Raw genomic sequence first — 24779 nt, forward strand, 5'->3', positions numbered from 1 at the left:
ATTTTTAAAATATATCTCAGTTTATATTTTAATACTCCTTATGGCCTTGGTGTTTTTGTGAAAGAGCTCTAGAATGTGTTATTTTGTCTGATTTTCATGTATACCTAACCTACTTTGCAGGCTTCCTGCTTTTTACTTAGACTATCTTTTAATTCTATGAAAGATTACTTTACTTCTTAAATTTGGTTGTACATGGCCTTTTACACTTGACAGGTATGAGGGGATATTTTTCCTGGAGTCCAGTACATCCTTTTAAATAATGTCAAAATTCTAATTGGCTAATATTATTAAAATCATTCATTTTCTAGTCTTTTCTCTAACTAATAAATTTAGTTTCTCCCTCCCGCTTCTTGATTCTGGAAGTTCTCAATCAATACTTGATTTGATTTGTGATATAAAGATGAGATATAAGGTACAACATTTCTTTCTGACACCAGTGGGTTTAAATAGCTAGCTAATTCATTGTAGAGTCTGATTCTCAGTTCTGTTCCTTCTGTGGGTCATGCATACGGTAAATGTAATTTCTTGCAACATACTCATTTTAATTAACCTGTATGGACGGCCACATTTTTTTTTTTCTTGCGTTCCTCCCTAAAGTAGAGCCAATGGGAGATAAACTTTTGTGATTTCTCTAAGAAAAGAAGATTGTTGGCAGATTGCTCAAATTGAAATGGATGTAAGAGATGCATTGGATATTCAAATTGATGATGATTGAATATGCCCAAATATTCTGATAGTTTCCTTGGGGGGGGTTGTCTCTTTACTATCATTGAAAAAGTTTTGAGTATTCTGAGTGGGTATAGAAGGGTTAACAGTGTCCTGAATTGTTGGGTTCAGGTTCTAAAAATGACCTCCTAAAATCGAAGATTGATTAGCTTATTATTCCCAGTGTTAAACCTACAGAATTCCATTTAAAACCAAAACTTTAATTTCGAAAATAAACTTTAGGGTTGCTTAATGATCGAAGAGTTTTCCATGAGCCATACTGACATGATGAGAAGAAACCTGAGATATTTTGGAGATCTTGGCACAACTTCAAAGAGTGATAGAACAGAATGCGGAGAACTTTTCCAAGTTTTGGAAGGCAGCAGTTTGGCTGAGACCCACATATACTGAAACGAGAGGCTTCCTTGAAAACATTTAAAAAGTCCTTTCCTATTTTGGAATTCTAAATTATGGCAAAATTCGTATATGCTTAAAACTCGGTTCTCCACCAGTTTCCCTCCCCAAATGACCCTCCGCCGTTTCTCTCCCTGTCAACACTGGTAAACAATTCCTGAGGCATTTGAGATAAGCGTTTCAATAAGATGGCTTATAGTCCTTCTAAATGCTGTTTCAATATATTCTGAAACGGAGCCCTTTCACCCCTATCTATTTGCCTTTGTTTTGCAGAGCGAGAAAGGTGAAGCAATTTAGAGATCTGGGGACAGACCGCTAAATGACCTGTGGTTAAGCTGGTGTCGCTTCGCAAGATACTGGTACCCAAAGCAGCGGAACCGAGATTTAGCATCCTTCCTCTGATCACACATTTCTTAAAGCGAGCGTTCTGCACGTTGGAACACCGTCTCTTCTCTACCCAACACCTCCTCCCAGTCCGCCCCCTGGTTCCTTCCCACCCTCTACCTCTCCCCCCGTCTGCGCCCCCCCCGCCCCGGTCTGCGCATGCGTCCTAAGAAGCCCCTACACTCGCGGCACAAGCTGAGAGTATTGTCGGGGGCTATTCTCTCTCCCAGGAACATGGCGGCGAGTCAGGGAGGTGGTGTTAACAGTGGGGGCGGCGGTTGTGGTGGAGGTGGAAGTAGCGGTGGCGGTAGCGCAGCCGGAGGGGGAGGTGGCGGAGCCGGAGGGGGAGGCGGCGGCGGCGGCGGGACCCTGGTGGTGCCCATCCCGGTACCGACTCTTTTCGGTCAGCCGTTCCCCAACGGGCCGCAGTGGAACCCGGGGAGCCTGCAGCCTCAACATACGGTGAGGAGCCTGGACCGGGCCCTGGAGGAGGCGGGCAACTCCGGCATCCTGAGCCTCAGTGGTAGGAAACTCCGAGACTTCCCGGGCAGCGGCTACGACCTGACGGACACCACCCAAGCAGGTGACAGGACGGGGTGCGGGGGAGGGGAAGCTGGGCTCCGAAGGAGGAGGTGGGGGGGTGTGGGTGGCTGCGTGGCTGCGTTGTTGGACTCTGCTGGTCTGGGCGGGTTCGCGGGGGCGGCGAGACTGACAAAGTCGGAGCAGCCTGTTCTCGTGAATGTGAGGGAGAGAGAAGGGAATGGTGGTGGTCGTGGAAGGGGGGGCTTGGTGACTGAAGGATGTATGGAAATCGGGCGCGACGTGAGGGGTGAAAGAGCATTATTGTTAAAGCGAGTTTCCCCAGTACGGAGTAGGGAGGGAGGTATTGACACCTTCCTTAATGCACTTCTTTCAACTCTCCTGGATGTTCTTTCTCATCTTTCTCAGCGGAGTGGGGAGGAAGACAATACATAAAATCACAATCTACACATATTCTTTAAAGGCATATGTGTCTGGAAGAATGGCATATTCCTTTTCTTCGTACAGCAGAAGCATTGCCACGGATTTTACGTGATATTTTGTGTGTGTATTTTAATCATTTTAGAATATTCTTGCCTTCTGGTCACGTATGCTTTTCATTTTCCTGGTGTTGAGAAGGTAGTGGTGGTTAAATTAGTATTTGTTGCAATGGCAAATGAAATCATCAATCACTAACATGTCTGGTTACTAGGGGAAAGGATCCTTGTTTTGAGTTATGTTAGAGTCTTAATTTTTATAGCAGAAATTGCCAAAAAATTTGAGGGCATTTCTGAGAAACAAAATTAACTCTATTCTTTAGGGAGTTGTGGGTTAATGGCCTATCATTTTGGTTGAGAAATTGGCTATTGTAGCGTTCTTCATATACTCTCTGGTACTCTTTGTTGTGGATGGCAATTTTTGTTATGAACATACTCTTTCCTCTCTGCCTTATAAACCAATGCTCATTATTTTAAGTACGTTTTCGTTTGATGAAAGGGTTTCTTGCTTTTTATAATCTTTGCATTTGTTATCTTTTATATTTGCTTTGCTCAAAGAAATCATGGACAAAATTATTTTGATAGGTGTAGTAATTTTGAAACAGTACAGTAAGTAAATTCACCTATAATGATTAGTAATAAAAGGCCTCTTATTTTCAGAATAACACTATTTCAGTGTATTCAGTTTCTGGATAGTAAATTTAGGTATGTGTTTGGAGGAGGGTGGGGAGAGGAGCAAAGCCTAAAATTGAAGCTTTCTACCCAATTACTCTTTTAGGAATTACTGAGAACTATGAATGCGTAATCGATCACTGATTTTGTATTTTGAAAAACACGTTTGAGTATTTACTCCTTCACTGTGAACAGATTTCCTAAACAATATGTTCACATATTTATGAATATATTGGCAAAATATTATATGACTTGGTATGTTCTTAAAAGGCTTCAGGAAAAATGGTTTCAGACTGCATCATTAAGGAGATATATTGTTTTGCTTATTGTGTCTTATAACCTGTAAAGGATGTATCTGTAGGACTAAGTTTGAGTGTTCTGGCTTGGCATTTAGGGCTTTCACTGTCCAGCTCCAATTTATTATTGCAACCTTGTTGCCCCAAACACTCCTACACAGAACCCTCTGTTCCAACTAGGTCAACTCCTTGTCCCTCAAATATATTTAATGAATTTCTGTCTCATCTTCGTAGAAGGTCACCCACATGCTTGGGATTTTTGTCTTTACTCCATCTATTTAATTTTGTTCAAGCCCCCAGCTTTTCCAGGAAGCTGTCTCTAACTGCCTTAGTCCACAGCAGTCTCCTGTTTTTGAGTTCTTACGGTACTTAGCATCTTTACCACTTACTTGCTAGTGCTGGCTTTATTTTCTTTTTCATGTTTGTGTCATGCTGTCCCTGAGAAGCTGGAGAGCTCCTTAAGGGCAGGGAGTAAGTCATATAATTGTTCAGCCTTCTCATTATATATTGCTTAGATTGTACTTGATAATATTTTTCATAAACTTGAATATCATCTTATGTGGTTATAACCTTTGGCTTTTAAGCCTTCAGTTGGTTTTCTGAGGCAAGCTTTAACACAAAGCAGAGCCATATTTGTTCTTGTTAAGGATTCATTCGTCATAAACTTTATCAGTGTCTACGGTAACATTGGATTTTTGAGACAATTCCACCTCATTTTATTTATTTTTTTCAGTTGAATGTGTGTTACTTGTGGGAACCCTTCAAAATTTAAATGAGAAATTTGTGAGTGATTCATTTGCCATTCATTTTTGACAAAATTCAGTCATGAACTATTTAGGGGCAATATTTTTGTATGTGAAGAGACTAGTATTCATTATGTATAAATGAAGGTGGGTACACTGGAACTGAAGAAAAATAGAGCATTTTTGAGATCATATATACATGTACACACACATGCATACACCTCTGTATACATACAGTATCCTCTGATGAAAACAGTTCTCTTTGTTGGTATTATACTTAAAAATGACTCTCAGTGGGATAATGTTTCAGAACCAAACTGATTAGTTAGGCAAGCAGATAATGGTTTATTGGGTTGGGAGGAGATTGGTGGAAGGGAAAATAGGTGGGAAGGTATTCTGTTAATCTAGGTGTGAGGTGGTAAGAATCTGGGGTAAAACTAAATTGGATAAGAAGGGAAAATTGATAAATTTGAAAGGAAGCAGGGAGGGTTTTTTGCATTATTTTGCTGTTCCTCACATATACATAAGACAAAATAGACCTGTGGTTCTTCACCTGGGCTGCAGGTTAAAATCCCAAGGGAGTGTTTTTTTAAAAATCTATGCCTGGGCCCTACCCCAGACCAATTAAATCAGAATCTCAGGGGCCAAGAGAATCTTTTTTTAAAAAAAGTTTTCCCAGGTGATTCTAGTGTGCAGGCAGTGCTGAGAAACTCTAAAATAACTCATTTTTTAGGTACTCAAGTAGTACTGTTTAGGTGAATGCAAATATTGATAAAAATTTAGTGACTAAAGTCACGTGTCAAGAGGGTCAAAGCCAAAACTAGGAACTATGTATTCAAGATCTAATTCAGTATTCTTTTTAATAGGCTAGATGAAGCAGAGACTCTTTTTTTTTTTTTTCATTATTTCATGTCTATAGTGAACAGAAAATTGCCAGGAAGCTATAGTTTCTTCAGTTACCATTCATAACCCTGGTTTACGTTGAATACTGTTGGATAACTTGGCATTAAGAAAATAGTGCCTCCAAAACATGTAGCAGCAAAATCTTGTTTATTAATAGGCTTGCCCTGAGGGAAGATGGATAATTGGTAGGTGTTGGTGAAGTTTAGTTTGTCTTTGGTGACTTTTTACCTTTTTTTGCATTTCTGGTGTGTGATCTTTACCTGCCTGTGCCCTCCTGCTCTCCTCGTTTCTTTTCCCCTCTTCAGCTCACTCCCCTTCTCTTGCTGGGATGTAGCTTGAAGTTTATTATGGCAGCCTTTTAAGGAATTAATATTTAAAAGGGAGAGTTTGCTAATTTATTTGAATCTTCAGTTGGTGGTTTGTGCTCATGACCTTTTTTTTTTTTTTTTTAAGATTTTATTTATTTATTTGACAGACAGAGATCACAAGTAGGCAGAGAGGCAGGCAGAGAGAGAGGAGGAAGCAGGCTCTCCGCTGAGCAGAGAGCCCGATGTGGGGCTCTATCCCAGGACCCTGGTATCATGACCTGAGCTGAAGGCAGAGGCTCCAACCCACTGAGCCACCCAGGCGCCCCTACTCATGACATTTTTGGATCTGTCTTCTAGGTTCTTGATTAAAGTCCTCGTCTGTATTAAGACATAATAACAGATGAGAAAGTTTGTAATCCATTTCTGGAAAGTAACTGACTCTTGTAATGTCTTGTCTTAGATGGTCTATAGGTAAACTTGGCAGGGCAAAGGGAAATTGCCTAGAACATTTTAATCTGTCTGGATACCGTGATAATTTGTTGACCTTAAGAAGAGAGCTTGAAAATGATTCTGATAGCTCCTCAAACAAATCCTGAAACTTTCATATTTGACTTTGTCACCAATGCTACAAATAGGTCTCAGTGTACTTGAAGCTTCTCCTTCTGCTTCTTCATACCTCTTTATAAACAATAGGTCTGCAAAACAGATTTAGGAATTCTTACATGCATCAGATGGTGCTGTGTCCTGGGTTAATCACATGTTTTCCTGTAAACCTGGAGTCAACTCTAGTATTTCCTACATGTGCTGGTTCACCCCTTCAACTATGGGGCATGGTGCATTGTATCAGGTTGTAAAATGGAGCCAGATAAACTTAGCAGCATCTGATTATGTTGTGAGGTGAAAGCCCTCTTAGAGCATTCAGTGGAATGAACTTGTGATTTTGTGGACTGATTCAAATATCTACTTTGCTTTGTGTAATAAATGTCTCCCTAAAAAATTGAATGTGAAGCACATTTTTGACAGTTGACTCATATTTTAATTGCTGTAGATTGAATTTGAGTTGCTGGCCCTTGCAGTGATTTATTTTATTTAGTGATTAATTCTTCTACAGCATAAATAGTTGTTCCTTAATTTCTTTCTTTTATAAGTTCATATTTTAAAATAAAATGTTATCTTAAATTAGAGGGTATGTTCATCATTAAAAGATTACCATTTATATAGCTCCTTATAAATTTCTAAGCACTTTCATGTATATTATGCTACTGTATCCTAATAAAACCCTGTGAGTTTGGCACTGTACATAGTAATTACTCATTGTTGTGAGAGGTTAAATGATTTGTCCAAAGTTAAATGGCTAGCGTATGGCAGAGTGTGGGTCAGTGCCTGGGTTTTCTGACTCAAGCCCTCACTCTTCCAGTGTTATTTCCATTGTAACACATTCTTTCTATATAATAAAGCTATTTTAAACTGTACACTATGCTAATTTAATTTCTTTTTTTAAAAAATATTTTATTTATTTATTTGACAGACAGAGATCACAAGTAGGCAGAGAGGCAGACAGAGAGAGAGAGGAGGAAGCAGGTTCCCTTCTGAGCAGAGAGCCTGATGCAGGGCTCCTTCCCAGGACCCTGGGATCATGACCTGAGCTGAAGGCAGAGGTTTTAACCCACTGAGCCACCCAGGTGCCCTGGAACATGTGATTAAAAAAAAAAAAAGAAGATTTATTTATTTATGTATTTTTTAAAGATTTTATTAATTTATTCGACAGAGAGAGAGACAGTGGGAGAGGGAACACAAACATGAGGAGTGGGAGAGGGAGAAGCAGGCTTCCCGCTGAGTAGGGAGCCCGATGAGGGGCTCAATCCCAGGACTCCGGGATCATGACCTGAACTGAAGGCAGATGCTTAACGACTGAGCCACCCAGGAGCCCCTATTGATTTATTTTAGAGAGTGAGAGGGAGAAAGCAAGAGCATGCTTGAGTGAGTGGTGGGAGGGGGCAGAGGGAGAGGGAGAGAGAGAATCTCAAGAAGACTCCTCCCAGAGCATGGAGCCTGATGCAAGGCTAGTTCGCACCATCCCGAGATCATGACCTCAGCCAGATCAAGAGTTGGATGCTTAATGGACTGAGCCACACAGGTACCCCAAGAGCATGCGACTCTTGATCTCAATGTCATGAGTTTGAGCCCCACATTGGGTATAAATAAACGCCCTTTAAAAATTAATAAAACAATTCATAAAAAAGAATTATGTAACACTATTCAAAATTGTATACATTTATAAAATGTACAAGTAAGTGATGTGAAGCTATGGCATAAGGCTTAATTTTATTGGGGGTTAAGTTAGTTTGAGAAAGTCCTTTAAAGTTAGGTATTTGCTGAATCTTGAGGTAAACGATCAGTATGATAAGGCAGGAGGGACAGTTGCAGAATTTCAGGGGAGAAATTGTGTGAATAAGAGTTAGGAATGATATTGTGTGTTAAGGACAGATGTTAACTGGCTTACTCTGTATTTTCACAAAAATCCTGAGAGGCTGAGAGGAGGGAACAGGTGGAGAGCTTGGAGTTCAAATGTAAGAGGAGTAGAGAGGACTTTCATTTGAAGGCAAGGGAAGCAAGAACAGGGTGGGGAGCTGTTAGACATGGAAGGGAGAAGTAACCTGACTTTTACTAAGGTAAAAGTGAAGGTAGATGTTTGGGGACATTAATGTCTTAATTTTTTTTTCCTTTAATAAACATATAATGTATTTTTATCCCCAGGGGTACAGGTTTGTGAATCGCCAGGTTTACACATTTCACGGCACTCATCATAGCACATACCCTCCCCAATGTCCATATCCCCACCACCCTCTCCCGTCCCCCCTCCCCCCAGCAACCCTCAGTCTGTTTTTTGAGATTGAGTCTTTTATGGTTTGTATCCCTCCCGATCCCATTTTCTTTCATTTTTTCTTTTCCAACCCCCGAAACCCTCTACATTGCATCTCTACTTTCTCATATCAGGGGGATCATATGATAGTTGTCTTTCTCTGATTGACTTATTTTGCTAAGCCTAATACCCTCTAGTTCCATCCACGTCATTGTAAATGGCAAGATTTCATTTCTCTTGATGGCTGCATAGTATTCCATTTTGTATCTATACCACATCTTCTTTATCCATTCATCTGTTGATGGACATCTAGGTTCTTTCCATAGTTTGGCTATTGTGGACATTAATGCTATAAACATTTGGGTGCACGTGCTCCTTCGGAGCACCACGATTGTATCTTTAGGATATATACCCATAGTGCAATCGCTGGGTCATAGGGTAGCTCTATTTTCAGTTTTTTGAGGAACCTCCAAGCTGTTTTCCAGAGTGGTTGCACCAGCTTGCATTCCCACCAACAGTGTAGGAGGGATCCCCTCTCTCCACATCCTTGCCAGCATCTGTCATTACTTGTAATGTCTTAAATTTTAATCTTAAAGAAATGAAGCAGTGTCATCAGGGAAAAGGTTGATGAGCATAGAAAAGGTACTCAATAGAGCATAATGCTTTAAGGAATCAATTTGGGGAATAAACCACAGTTCAGAATTAGGACTGTGTAGTAAGCAGTTAAATTAGTACCTTTTGGAAAACATAAGCATATCATCTTTTATGAAAATAATTATATATACGACATGACAGGTAAAAGAACAGAAGTGGCTGATTAGGATATTTTAGAATTGGACTTATAGGGACACTTTGCTTAAAGTTTAAAATTTGATATCTTGATTTAGATTATTTGTAATACAAACTCTGAAGCACTTATTTAATGATGAAAAGCATGAAGTTGGACAAGATCCAGAATGTTGTTGACAAAATAAGAGATGATGCTAACAACCCTTTCCACAAATAAAAATATTTTTCCACAAATATAAGTAATTGAAGACTTAAACAGCTTATTGATTCCTTGGAAGGGGGTATTTATTTAAAATTTCCAAGGAACTCTGTGGAACTTTGCAAAAGGGCATGTCATTCTCTTGACCCACCCCAGCAGCCTACTCTAAGGCATGCTTGAACTCTGTGATGCCCACCCTCATTCTACAGAGCTTTGCATAATGACCTAGAGGGAAAATCTTGGTTTTCTCCTTTTTTTGTTGCACTTTGGGTGTATCGAGGGTACTTCTTCTTCTTCTTCCTTTTTTTTTTTTTTTTTTTTACTGATTCTTTTTTTTTTTTTTTAAAGATTTTATTTTATTTATTTGACAACAGAGATCACAAGTAGGCAGAGAAGCAGGCAGAGAGGAGGAGGCAGGCTCCCTGCTGAGCAGAGAGCCCGATGCGGGGCTCGATCCCAGGACCCTGGGATCATGACCTGAGGCAAAGGCAGAGGCTATAACCCACTGAGCCACCGAGGCATCCCTTGAGGGTACTTCTTGAAGCACTGTAATACTCTGAAAAGTTTTGGAAAGTTTTGTCTGGGAGGCCTGGGTGGCTCAGTTGGTTAGGTGTCTGCCTTCGGTTCAGGTCATGATCCCAGGGGTCCTGGGATCAAGTCCTCCATCGGGCTCCTTGTTTAGTGGGGAGCTTGCTTCTCCCTCTGCCTGCCGTTCCCCTTGTTGGTGTGCACTCTCTCTTCTTTCTCCCTTTGACAAACAAATAAATAAATCTTTTTAAAAAAAGTTTTCTCTACTTCCCTTTTATAGAAGGGAACACCTTCCAGTCCAGGGAACACGTTTCAGTGTAATAAGAGGAAACTGGACAGGTCAGGTTTTTGTTTTGTTTTTTTGAAGATTTTATTTATTTATTTGACAGACAGAGATCACAAGTAGGCAGAGAGGCAGGTAGAGAGAGAAGGGGAAGCAGGCTCCCCGCAAGCAGAGAGCCCGATGTGGGGCTCCATCCCTGGACCCCAAGACAATGACCTGAGCCGAAGGCAGAGGCTTAACCAACTGAGCCATCCGGGTGCCCCTCGACAGGTCAGTTTTATAACAATAATTTAAGTTTATGTTTAGTCTCACTTAAAACTATTGCACTCAAGTCTGCTAAAGGTCAAGTTTTAAATTTTAATCTTTATATTTCTCATGTTTCAAATAAATTATAAATTGATAGCATTTTACTTAAGAGTATCAGTCAATGTATTGTAATGGATGATTAAACAATGGCTGTTTTCTAATGTATTTTTTGATATGAAAAGTTTTAAAGAAAAGTTATTTTTTCCAAATAGGGAAGTAAGTCTTTTCTTATTTGTGGATGTTGCTAATTCGCTGAACTCTTTTATGATTTTTTTTTAAAAGATTTTTTTCATTTATTTGACAGAGAGAGACAGTGAGAAAGGGAACACAAGCAGGGGGCGTGGGGGAGGGAGAAACAGGCTTCCCACCACTCAGGGAGCCCGATTTGGGGCTCAATCCCAGAACCCTGGCGACCCTAGCCGAAGGCAGAGGCTTAACAACTGAGCCACCCAGGTGCCCCTCTTTTATGATTTGTGACAGAGATTTTTGTCACTTTACTTTTAAATTAATTACTTCAATCCTTTTCAGCAGAATTTTATGTATAATATTAGGGATTCAAGGTGACCAAAGACAGAAAATTACTGCAGCATAAACTTTTATTTGAACTCTACAGAGACTAACCCATTCTAGAGCATTTGTGAATTTGGATTTCATCCAAAATCACTTCGTTAAATGATTATGCCACAAAGAGACTCTAGAATGGGCAGCCTACAATTCTTCCTCTCTTAAAAAAGTAATTACAGGCGCACCTGGGTGGCTCAGTAGGTTAAAGCCTCTGCCTTCGGCTCAGGTCATGATACCAGCGTCCTGGGATTGATCCCTACATCGGGCTCTCTGCTCAGCAGGGAGCCTGCTTCCCCTTCTCTCTCTGCCTGCCTCTCTGCCTACTTGTGATCGCTGTCTGTAAAATAAATAAATAAAATCTTAAAATAAAAGTAATTACAATATGTAAATCCTTAATACTCTGAGGTAACTGGTTGAGGATGTCTGTCAGTGGGAAATCAAGTACTTTTAAAAAGATATATATAAGTTAAAAATACTAAATCGACATAGGTAACTTTTTCCTTAACCTGCCTTAATATGTAAGAATGGACTTATCTTACGTAAATGGACAAGATTGTAAAGTTGTTGCCTTTAAGGAATTTATGATTTCATAGTGGTATAAAAACAAGTACTCACTTGGGCGCCTGGGTGGCTCTGTGAGTTAAAGCCTCTGCCTTCAGCTCAGGTCATGATCCCAGGGTCCTGGGATCCAGCCCTCCATCAGGCTCTCTGCTCAGCAGGGAGCCTGCTTCCTCCTCTCTCTCTGTCTGCCTCTTTGCCTATTTGTTATCTCTCTCTCTCTGTCAAATAAATAAATAAAATCTTAAAAAAAAAAAAAAGTACTCCCTTATCTGTACCCACTTATCTGTTATATTGGCTAGGTCAGTTGTTCTCAATGAGGGAAGATTTGCCCCAGTGGTATTTGGTAATGTCAGGAGATGTTTTGATTGTGACATCTAGTGGGTAAGAGGGGCCTGGGATGCTGCAAAGCATCCCACAGTGCAGAGCAAGGACTGCCACACACAACAAAGACTTATCTGTTCCAAAATGTCAGTAGTGCTAAGACTGAGAATCACTGGGCTAGAGTAAGATAAATGTCATAAGTGAAAACAAAGTACATTGCAGGTTCAAAGAGGGAGAGATGACTTCTGATTGCCTTGGTAGTGTTGGGTCCATGGTCAAAGGAATGAGACTGATACAAAGCAAAGGTCAAGCAAAGCTTTATTTCGCGCCAAGCATCGAGAATCAAACCGACCAGTTGGGGTCGTCTCTTACAGAGAGGGTGGCCCCTCCCTGCCTTGCCGACTAACTTTTATAGAGCAAAGGCCATGTGGTTGAGCCTGGCCACACACAGGTGGCCAATTGAATTACAATTCACCTCATAGTAGCTATTTGAACTAGCCTATACCTTGGTCAGGATTGGCACCCAAAGGCACCCAAAAGGTGGGGCCCACACTCCTTGGTAGCTAGGGAGACAGTATGTGCGCTTCACTGATTGGATGTCTCCACCTGGCCCGACTTATTCCTGCATTCGGGCTCTGTTCCCTCCACCTGACCTGACCCTGCCTTGTATTTGGGCTCTGTTATCAGGGACTGGTAAGACCATATTCTACTGGTTTCCCGGACTTGCTTTTAAGTAAGTTCCCCTGGCGCAGGGGGGCAGGGTCAGTTTAAGTTTTACTGCATGAACAACAAAATCACTGTTTAACCAGATGGAATCGCTCTGGCTATATAGGTCCTTACATTAGGACAGCAGAGAGGGCTTTGTAAAGGAGAGTGGAGGTGGACGCCTGGGTGGCTCAGTGGGTTAAAGCCTCTGCCTTCAGCTCAGGTCATGATCCCGGGGTCCTGGGATCAAGCCCTACATCGGGCTCTCCGCTCTGCAGGGAGCCTGCTTCCCTCTCTCTCTCTGCCTGCCTTTCTGTCTACTTGTGATTTCTCTCTGTCAAATAAATAAATAAAATCTTTAAAAAAGGAAAAAAAAAAAAGGAGAGTGGACGTAAGGGAAAGGATCGGATTTTATAGTTACTCATGAAGGGAGGAAACCATATGCATATTGACATCAGAGAGTCTCTTCAAATTCAGAATATATTAAATCAGCCTTGGGGCACCTGGGTGGCTCAGTGGGTTAAGCCTCTGCCTTTCGGTTCAGGTCATGATCTCAAGGTCCTGGGATCGAGCCCCTCATCGGGCTCTCCACTCAGCAGGGAGCCTGCTTCCCCCTCTCTCTCTGTACCTGCCTCTGTCTACTTGTGATCTCTGTCTGTGAAATCAATAAATAAAATCTTTTTTTTTTTAAATTAATTTATTTATTTGACAGACAGAGATCACAAGGAGACAGAGAGGCAGGCAGAGAGAGAGGAGGAAGCAGGCTCCCCGCTGAGCTGAGAGCCCGATGCGGGGCTTGATCCCAGGACCCCGGGATCATGACCTGAGCCGAAGGCAGAGGCTTTAACCCGCTGAGCCACCCAGGTGCCCCAATAAATAAAATCTTAAAAAAAAAAAATTCAGCCTTTATTTTGGTCCTAGGCCCCCTGGTCACTCAGATCAGAAACTTAGGAATGATTCTCCACTCTTGCCTTCCCTTTCCTTTTAGAACTAGTTAGAAACTAACCCTGTTGGTCATAACTCTTTGAATAGCTTTCAGATCTCTTTCCTTCCTGTCTGTTCTCACTGCTATTGTTATTGTTCAGGTCCTCCTCTCCTTACCTTTAACTGGACTTAACAGCAGTTTTCCTGAATAATCACACTGCCTCATATTTGGTTCAAGTTGGCTTAGCTCTTTACAGGGTAGCCAGAGCATTCTTTGTAATATGCAGATCTGATTGTCACTTGTAGCTACTAAAACACCTTGGAGCCAGTAAGCCAGCTCCATAACAATACATTGCTTATTCCTTGTTTTGAATATTTAAAAATATGTAAAAAGAGCTGATGCAGGGATGCCTGGGTGTCTCAGTGGGTTAAGTCTCTGCTTTCAGCTCAGGTCATGATCTCAGGGTCCTGGGATCGAGCCCAAGCCCCACATAGCCCTGCATCACGCTCTCTGCTCAGCATGGAGCCTGCTTCTCCCTCTCTCTCTGCCTGCCTCTGCCTACTTGTGATCTCTTTCTGTCAAATAAATAAATAAAATCTTAAAAAAAAAAAAAAAGCTGTTGCATACACTATGCTTTATATGACTGGTAATTTTTTATTACTTAATATTAAATTGCTAGGATTCATCCAAAATGTGTGAAGCTGTAGTTCATTCTCTTTGATGGCTGCATTATCTTTCATTGTGTGACTATACTATACTTTATCCACTTTCTCACTGATGGCCGTTTGGGTTGTTTCCACAGTTGTGCTCTTGCAAACAGCGCTGCTGTAAGCATTATTATGTCTCCTGGTGTACATGTTCAAGAATTTCTCCTATGCATATACTTGGTAGTGGAATTTCCAGGCTATTTTGTGTGTCAGTGTTCATCTTGAGATAATGCTGAACTGGTTTAAAATGTACATTTCCTTCAACATGTATAAGAGATCTTAAGAATCCATATGTCCAACACATAGTGTTGTCAGATCTATGCATTTTGGACAAATGAGTTTAAAATGGTATTTCAATGAAGTGTTACTTAATTTACATTTTTGTCATCACTAGTGATATTGACATATCTTTGAATGTCTGTTGGCCATAGGTGTTTCCTGTACTGTGAAATAACTTTTCATATATTATGCCCAATTTCTATTGGTGGCTTGTCCTTTCCTTATAGATGTCTATGGGTTAAAAACATAGTCCTTACAGTACTCATTTGTCAGGTTTGTATACTGTGAATATTTTCTCCCAGATTTTAATTTGCCTTTTTGTTTTTTAAGAAGTCTTTGAATGAACAAATTTTCAAAATTTTAATACAGTCAGATTTGCCAGTGCTCTGTAGTCACTGCTTTTTGTGTCTTGTTTAAGAGTGTGCAAAATACATTCACCTACATTTTATTTTTTTAAGATTTTATTTATTTATTTGAGGGAAAGTGAGTTAGAGAAAGGCCATGGACTAGGGGGGCAGGGGCAGTGGGAGAGGGAGATGCAGACTCCCCACTGAGCCGGGACCCTGACTTGGCGCTCTATCCCCGGACTCCAGGATCATGACCTCAGCTGAAGAGAAACACTTAACTGATTGAGCCACCTAGGTGTCCCCATTTACCTACATTTTTTGCTAAGAGGTTTAAAGGTCTGTTTTGAGTGTCTAAGTTCCTAATCAATATGGAATTGATTTTTATACAATAGTGTGAGATTCAGTTTCATATTTTAGACACAGATAATCTTTTTCCAGATCTATCCCTGCCTACTCTTTTTTAATATTTTGTTGAGATTATAATTCACTACCAAAAATTCACCCATTTAGAGTGTATAGTTTATTGGTTGTTAGTTCTGTATCCATCACTACAATGTAATTTTGGAATTACACCAAAAAGCCCCAGACTTATTGGCAGTCCTTCCCCATTCCTCCCACACTCCAAGCTTCCTCACCCCCACCTAGTTTGAACTTGGGTAATTGCTCATTTGTTTTCTCTCTCTATAGGATTTGCCTATTCTGTACATTTCATCTGGTCTTTTGTGACAGGTTTCTTTTATTTACCATAAGGTTTTCAAAGTTTGTTTATATTGTAGCATGTTTTCAGTACTTCATTCCTCTTTTTTTTTTTTTTTTTAAGGATTTTATTTATTTATTTGACAGAGAGAGATCACAATTAGGCAGAGAGGCAGGCAGAGAGAGAGGAGGAAGTAGGCTCCCTCCTGAGCAGAGAGCCCGACGCGGGGCTCGATCCCAGGACCCTGAGATCATGACCCGAGCCGAAGGCAGAGGCTTAATTCACTGAGCCACCCAGGCGCCCCACTTCATTCCTTTTTATATCTGAACAAGAGTCCATTGTACATTTTGTTTATCCTTTCATCAGTTGATGGACAATTGGGTTGTTTCCTGTCTGGCTATGTATTATAAATAATACTGCTATGATCACTGATGTACAAGTTTTTGTGTAGGTTTATGTTTTTGTTTGTCTTGTGTATAACATGTAGGAATGGAATTGCTGAATCATATGGTAATTCTATGTTTAACAATTTGAGGAAATATTAACTTATTTCCAAAGTGGTTGTACCATTTTACGTTCTCATTAGCGATGTATGAGGAGTCGAATTTCTTCATATCCGGGAACAACACTTGTTATTATCTATATATTTTTTATAGTCATCTTAGTATGTGAAGTATAATCTCATTATGGTTTTGATTTCATTTCCCTTATAACTAATGATGTTAAGCATCTTTTCATGTGTATATCTTCCTAATTGAAATATCTATTCAACTCTTTGTCCATTTTCTAATTGGGTTGTCTTTTCAGTACCGAGCTATAAGAGTTTTTATTTTTTAATTCTGTACATAAAACCTTATCTGATACGGGGCGCCTGGGTGGCTCAGTGGGTTAAGCTGCTGCCTTCGGCTCAGGTCATGATCTCAGGGTCCTGGGATCGAGTCCCGCATCGGGCTCTCTGCTCAGCAGGGAGCCTGCTTCCTCCTCTCTCTCTCTCTGCCTGCCTCTCTGCCTACTTGTGATCTCTGTCAAATAAATAAATAAAATCTTTAAAAAAAAACCAAAAACCAAAAAACAAAAACCTTATCTGATAGATGGTTTCCAAATATTTATTTTGTATTCTGTGGGTTCTTTTTTTTTTTTTTGTATTCTGTGGATTCTTTACTTTAAAAAACAATTTTGAAATTTTGAGGAAGCCTATCTTACCTATTTTTTCTTATGTTATCTGTGGTGTGGGTGCTATGTCTAAGAAACTGTTTCCTAACCCAAGGTTATGAAGATTCACCCTTATGTTTTGTTTTGAATTTTATAGTTTTAGCTTTTATATTTAGGTGTACTGTCCATTTTTAGTTTTTGGTATATGATGTGAGATCAGGGTCCAACTTTATCCTTTTGCATGTGGATATTCAGCTGTCTCAGCACCATATCTTTCTTTCTTTCTTTTTTTTTTTAAGATTTTTATTTATTTATTTGACAGAAAGATCACAAGTAGGCAGAGAGGCAGGCAGAGAGAGAGGGGGAAGCTGGCTCCCTACTGAGCAGAGAGCCCATTGTGGAGCTTGATCCTGGGACCCTGAGGTCATGACCTGAGTCACCCAGGTGCCCCTCAACAACATTTATTGAAAATATTTCTTTCCTCATCCACTTATCTTACCACCCTTGTCAAAAATCGGTTGACCATAAATGTAAATACAAATGTTTATTTCTGGACTCTCAATTCTATTCCATTGATCTATATTTCTCTTCATATGTGTGTGTGTGTGTGTATTTATTTTTATTCTTCTCCTAGTACCATACTCTTGACTTCTGTAGCTGGTCAGTAAGCTGTGTATAAAGTTTTATAGCCAGGAGGAGTGAATCTTCCAATATTGTTCTTTTTTAAAAAGAAAAAAAATTTTTTTTTTTTTTTGGGGGGGCAGAGAGAGATCACAAGTAGGCAGAGGCAGGCAGAGGGGGAGGGGGAAGCAGGCCCCCTGCTGATCAGAGAGCCGGATGTGGGGGCTCTATCCTAGGACCCTGGGATCATGACCTGAGCTAAAAACAGAGGCTTAACCCACTGTGCCACCCAGGCATGCCCCAATATCTTAAGATTGCTTTGGCTATTCTGAGACCCTTGCTTTCTTGTATAAATTTTAGGATCAGCCTGTCAGTTTCTTCAGCAAATGCAAGTTGGGATTTTGTTGAATTTGTAGATCAGTTTGGGGGAGTTTTACCGTCTTAACAATATTAAGTTGTCCAACTTATGAATAATGAACGTCTTTTGATTTATTTATAATTTCTTTCAACATTTTGTAGTTTTACTAGATTATTTTTTTGATACTATTATAAGTAAAAAATTTTTAGAAATATACTTGACATTGCCTGCCTCTCTGCCTACTCGTGATCTTTCTCTGTCAAATAAATAAATACAATCTTTAAAAATATATATACTTGACATAAAAAGTTATTGTTTTTTATTTAAATTCAATTAGCCAACATTAGTTTCTGATGTAGTACTCAGTGATTCATCAGTCGTGTTTAACAGCCAGTGCTCGTCCCGTCATGTGTTCTCCTTAATGCCCATCTCTCAGTTATTCCGTCCCCCCACCAACTTCCCCTTCTGCAGCCCTCAGGTTGTTTTCAAGAGTCCAGAGTCTCTCATGGTTTGTCTCCCTCTCTGATTTCTTCTCATTCAGTTTTCCACCCTTTCCCTATGATCCTCTGCACTATTTCTTGTATTCCACGTATGAGTGAAACAATAGGATAACTGTTTTTCTCTGATTAACTTATTTCACTTAGGATAATACCCTCCAGTTTCATCCACGTTGATGTAAGTAAGACTTACAATTTTAGTTTCAGTTGTAGAGTGTACTGATTTGAAATCATATACATTACAAAATGATTACCATGATGTCTAGTTATCTGTCACCATACAAAGTTATTGCAGTAATATTAACCGTATTCCCTATGCTATACTTTACATCCCTGTGACTTATTTATTTTATAACTGCAGGTTTGTACCTCTTAATTCCCTCTACCTATTTTGCCCATCCCTCCCCCAACCACCAATTTGTTCTCTGTATTTATGAGTCTGTTTCTTTTCTTTGTTCATTTGTTTTTTAGATTAAGTGAAATCACAAGGTATTTATCTTCTTCTGTCTGATTTACTTAGCCTAATACCCTCTAGGTATTAGGTCCATCCATGTTGTTTCAAATGGCAAGATTTTTTTTTTTTAATGGCTGAGTATTATGGAAATTTTTTCTTAATTTCATTTTGGGGATGTTCATTGCCAGTGTATATAAATATAATTGGTTTTTATATATTGATCTTTTATCTTGCAACCTTGCCGAACTAGTTTCTTCGTTCTAATAGTTTTTTAATGGTTCATTAGGATTTTCTCTATACAAGATCATGTCATCTGCAAATAGAGATGCTTTACTTCTTCCTTTTGCATCTGGATGCCTTTTATTTCTATTTCTTACTTAATTGTCCTGGCTAGAACGTCTAGTACAATGTTGAGTAGATGTGGTGAGAGTGGACATTCTTCCTTGTTCCCGAATTTAGAAGGACTACATCGACTCACTGTTAAATACGATGTTAGCTCTGGTTCTTTTCATAGATGTCCTTTATTAAGTTGAAGAAATCCCTTTTTAAGCCAGTTTTTGGAAAATTTTTTATCAAAAGAGGGTGTTGGATTTTATCAGTTGCTTTTTCTGGGTCTTTTGAGATGAGCACATGGGTTTTGTCCTTTGTTGCATTAATATGGTATACTTACATTGATTGTTTTTTGGATATTATAACCCCCTTGCATTCCTGGCCTATCTGCCTTTCAAGTTAGTCTTATACTGCTCCCAAACTCTACATTGCAGCCTACCAAACTACATGCTGTTTCATGACAGTATCATACAATTCCTTGTCTCCATGTTTTTACCCCTGTTAATGTCCTTCTCTTTCTTTCCTACCTTGTGAATTCCTATTCATCTTTTGTATCTCAGATCAGGTCTTTATTTGTTTCCCTGTCCTCTCATCGTCCACATATAGTGATTACTCTATACCTCTGTTATAGCAGGTGTGATTTTTTAAATTGCATTTAATATATTTACTCTGTTGTAGCATTTACCATAAATTTAATAACTTTTCTGGAGAAAATACACAATAAGCACATACATGGATTTCAGGATTATTAACATTAAAGTAAACTGTGCATTGTAAAATCAAAGAAATATGGTATTTGTTTACCTTTCTCTTTTTACTGATTTTGGGAGTTACTTGAATGTAGTTACTTTGTTGCCATTCCAGCAGTTAGTAGAGAGTGGTAGGTGTTTAACACATTTGTTCAGTTAAGGCTGCTCCTTACCCGGGGTGCCTTTTCAGGTCTCTGCACAATTTGCCTCTTTCCTTTTCCTCTATTTTTACCACTGCTCATGTATGTACCCGTTTCTCCAGCCAGATTGGAATTCTCATTGTATCCCTGATTTTGTCTTCTTTGCTTTATTTTTATTTTTTTAAAAAAGGAAAAAACCGTCAGAACAAAGAAGTCTATTATTGCTTCATAAGCAGAGAGATGATTATTAAAATTGAACTGTTGCAGATTAGCTATAGTTTTTTAAAAAATTTATTTATTTATTTTTAAAGTAATCTTTATACCCAGTATGGGGCATGAATTCACAACCCTGTGATCAAGAGTCATGTACTTTTGACTGAATCAGCCAGGCAACCCCCCCTTTTTTTAGTTAATTTTAGCTATAGTTTTTGTATATTGTTATATTGTATCATTGATACGTTTTTATTTTAGAATAGTTGACTGCTTTTATTTACTTATTTATTATATATATATATATATATATATTTTAGTAGGCTCTGTGCCCACCATGGATGGGGCTCGAACTCATAATCCTGAGAACCAGGAGTTGTATATTCCACCAACACAGTCAGCCAGTGCTCTGCAGAATAGTTGACAGCTTTTAAATATTTAGGTTAACTAATAGAATTGATTTTTGAGTAATGTTTATAACATTAAATAATATGTTTTACATTGAAAATTTTAATTTATAAAGTGTTTTTAGGATTAATATGTCGGTTTAACAAATTCTGTTTTGAAAATTATATTTGTAGATGAAGTCCAGAAAAATTGGGAGATGAATGCACATTTTTTGATTAGGTTTAGCAGTTTTTTTGGTAATAGCTCTAAATTGTTTAAAATTGTATTCTAGTTTTCTCTTATTACATTAGTCTGCTGTCTTCCATTTGCCTTAGGCAGAACTAAGATCTACTACTTCCAAGGTGCAAAGTGTATCATCTTCAGTAGGATCAGAGCTTAAAGGTCCTCATAAACAACTCTTCATATGTTTACTGCCTAGCTTGTAAAAAGCCTCATCACCTCGTGGCTGAATTTTCTCAACATTTATCTATTTAATGTTGCCATAAAAGTCTTCACATTATAGTCTATTGTATAGTCTTCCAAATTTTTCTACCTGAGTCTTTCTTATGCCACTGTTCCACTGAAGAAAAATATTTTATGGCATGATTTTTTAGGATTGCCTAATAGTCTATTGTATGAATGTACCATATTTTATTAAACCATTTTTCTATTGTTAAATGTTTAAGTTACTATTTAATACAGCCAGGTGCAATTGTATTCTTGGCTTTAAATTGCTTCCTCCAGGGTGCCTGGTTGGATCAGTCAATTAAGCCTCTAGCTCTTGGTTTCAGCTTGGGTCATGATCTCGAGGTTGGGAGATCAAGCCCTACATTAGGCTTTGCACTAGGCTTGGAGCCTGTTTCAGTTTCTGTATATCCCCTTCCTCCCCATAAGCGCTCTCTTTCCTTTTCTTTCTCTCAATACATACATACATACATAAATAAATTGCCTCCCCCAAGAGGAATTTAAACTCTTTGAGGGCAGATACAGAAACTCCCTATAGTGTTGGTTCAGTGTTGTGCCTCTATGCAATGGTTGATAGTGAATGCTTATCAAATTTCTGAACTTAAAATTATGGGAAGGAACATGACATGGTATATTCTTTTATAAACTGACTTGTTCTATTTGACTATAAACTGATGGAATGGCTCTGCCATGGTACCTTGGTGATCTTGCACATTTCTGCATAGTCTGCATAGGCCAGGCTCAACCACAATCTGGCCCAGATCTTGCAGGAAGACTCTATGATCTTCCCTGGTACACAGCAAAATAGATAGATGACATGAGGTCATTTCTTATCTACCTTCCTCTCTTGTGGGAGGCTGCTTCAAGATAATTTATTATTTTCATCTCTCATACTGGGGAGATATTGGGACATTTGGCTATAGCTGTGAGTATAAAATTGCAAAGCTGCAATCTAGAGTTGACTTCTCAAAAACGAGCAATCCATCGTGCATGTTGTCTGTCATTTAATGGTCCCTCCCTCCAGTTTGGTTTTCTTCTGTAGGCCTGAAGACACAGGGAACTGATCCCATACTAATCATACTTTGTCTGGTGGTAATAAACTGTCTGAATGCATTTGGTCTTACTGATAGCTTCCAATACGCTGCTCTGTAGGGGCTGCTTAACCACGTAGCACAAATTAATGCAGTCTTCTTTGGCCTGGTTTGTGGAATTTGCCATTACTTTGTAATTAGTTTACTATAACTTGCTTTTAATTTCAGCATCCAGTATTTAGTGCTTTATTGTTAAACAGCTCAAGTAAGGATGATTCTTGCTCTCTACATACAGTATTTTTTTTAATTTAAAGATTTTATTTATTTATTTGACAGAGATCACAAGTAGTCAGAGAGCCAGGCAGAGAGAGAGGGTGGGGGGAAGCAGGCCCCCTGCCCAGCAGAGAGCCTGCTGTGGGGCTCATCCCAAGACTCTGGGATCATGACCTGAGCCGAAGGCAGAGGCTTTAACCCATTGAGCCACCCAGGTGCCCCTAAATAGACTAAATAGAGTATTTTTTTTTTTAAAGGAGCACAATATACTACCTGTAAAATTCATCATAATCTAGATTCATCAGAGATAAAGCAGTTAGTTTTATTTAGCCTGGTAGCTTCCTCTCAGGGTTTTTCTGTTTTGTTTTTTTTTTAAACTTTCCTTAAGGACTACTTTTTTTTTTTTTTTTTTTTAAGATTTTATTTATTCATTTGACAGAGAGAGACCCAGCAAGAGAGGGAACACAAGCAGGGGAAGTGGGAGAGGGAGAAGCAGGCTTCCCGCCGAGCAGGGAACCCAATGTGGGGCTCCATCCCTGGACTCTAGGATCACCACCTGAGCCAAAGGCAGATAGACTGAGCCACCCAGGCGCCCCCTGGGCTACTTTTTTTAAAATAAGCTCTGCCTGCTATGTGGTACCCCCTATATGGAGCTCAAAAACAAGACCCCCAAGATCAGGAGTTGCATGCTCTACCAACTGAGCCAGCCAGGCGACCGCCTTCCCCCCACTCCCACCGCTGCGTTTTTAAGGACTACTTTTGTTTTGGAGCCCACAGCCTACTAGAGTTATTCTGGGGGAGTCAGTTTCATGCAGACTGTTCTCATACTACATTAGATTTTCTTTCCTCATGCAGTAGGAAGCTACTAAGGTGTCCTAATTAAGGCAAATAAATAGTATATTGTATAAAAAGAAAGTATACTGTATAAACAGTTCCACTTAATTTTCAGTAGCTGGTTGATCTTGACCTAGGCAGGAGGAGCATGAATGTCATATTAATTATGCAGCAATTCATATGTCTCGGAAATGGTGAAGATGATAATGTTTTGCCATTACTTACTTCACTAACCAGACTTCTTATAACAATTCAGATTTTACAGTTTTGGGGTTTTGCTTCAAGAAAATAATTTACATGGAAGCATGATTTTGACATTTGAAGTTTCATATTTTCCTGGTAATTTGCATCTTAAAAATTATGACATATGGTGGAGTGTCAATATAACATGACTCAGCATGGTGATAGATGTTTGGTAGCAGGTTTTGGTAGAAGGACCGAGTTGTGCCCCATGAAAAAGAAAATGATTATATCTAATACCACCTTATGAAGCCTGTAACTGTCTGCACATACCATTTTTATGAGTGGAATGTGTATGGTTAGAATTCAGTTTACCTTGTGAAATATAATACCTTTAAAATAGCATAATATTGGGAGCGCCTGGGTGGCTCAGTGGGTTAAAGCCTCTGCCTTTGGCTCAGGTCATGATCCCAAGGTCCTGGGGTCGAGCCCCGCATCAGAGAGCCTGCTTCCTCCTCTCTTTCTGCCTGCCTCTCTGCCTACTTGTGATCTCTGTCAAATAAATAAATTTTAAAAAAATAAAATAGCATAATATTGTGTTTTTCTTATAACAGAAGCAATGCTTGCTTATTGTAAAAAACTTGGAAAATAAAAGCATACAGAAGACAGTACAAAATACTCTTCATCCCACCAACTTTGAATAGATATTAACATTTTGGTGTATTTCCTTCATAATCCTACACTCATCACCTTTATGTGTGTATGAATGAATGTATAAAGTGTGCTTTCTTAAAAATGTACATTTCAATTATTTTAAAGTTTTATTTATTTATTTGTTCTTGAGATTATATTCCTTTGAGAGAGAGCGCACACACACGCAGGGGCAGAGGGAGAAGCAGACTCCCTGCTTTGCTGGGAGCCAGCCATGGTCTCCATCCCATGGAGATCATGACCTGAGCTGAAGGCAGATGCTTAGCCATCTGAGCTATCCAGGCGCCCCTATAAAAATGTACATTATTATTTTTTTAAGATTTTATTTATTCATTTGACAGAGAGAGAGAAATAGGCAAGCAGAGGCAGAAGGAGAAGCAAACTCCCCACTAAGCAGGGAGCCCAATGCCAGACTCCATCCTAGGACCCTGGATTCATGACTTGAGCTGAAGGCAGATGCTTAATCGACTGAGCCACCCAGGTGCCCTAAAAATGGTTCATGCTGTGTATATAGTTTGGTATTTAAAATATTCTAGTTATGAGACAGACACCTGGATGGCTCAGGCAGCAAAGTGTCTTGACTATTGATTTCAGCTCAAGTCTTGACTTCAGGGCGCCTGGATGGCTCAGTGGGTTAAAGCCTCTGACTTCGGCTCAGGTCATGATCCCAAGGTCCTGGGATCGAGCCCTCCATCGGGCTCTCTGCTCAGCAGGAAGCCTGCTTCCTCCTCTCTCTATCTGCCTGCTTCTCTGCCTACTTATGATCTCTGTCTGTCAAATAAATAAATAAAATCTTAAAAAAAAAAGTTAAAAAAAAAAAAGTCTTGATTTCAGGGTCATGAGGTCAAGCCCTGTGGTGGACTCTGTACTGG

General features: G+C 39.5%; 1 protein-coding gene across 2 annotated transcripts in view; it reads left to right on the forward strand.

Moving 5' to 3' along the window:
- The first annotated feature begins 1737 nt into the window (after positions 1-1737).
- LRCH2 (leucine rich repeats and calponin homology domain containing 2) overlaps positions 1738-24779 on the forward strand; it is a 103925-nt gene continuing 80883 nt past the window's right edge. For both annotated transcript variants that reach the window (XM_044235239.1, XM_044235240.1), the window contains exon 1: positions 1738-2086. In XM_044235239.1, the coding sequence (XP_044091174.1) occupies positions 1738-2086 (349 nt within the window). The remainder of the gene's footprint in view (positions 2087-24779) is intronic.

This window comes from Neovison vison, chromosome X (assembly GCF_020171115.1).
Source record: "Neovison vison isolate M4711 chromosome X, ASM_NN_V1, whole genome shotgun sequence".
Taxonomy (NCBI): domain Eukaryota; kingdom Metazoa; phylum Chordata; class Mammalia; order Carnivora; family Mustelidae; genus Neogale; species Neogale vison.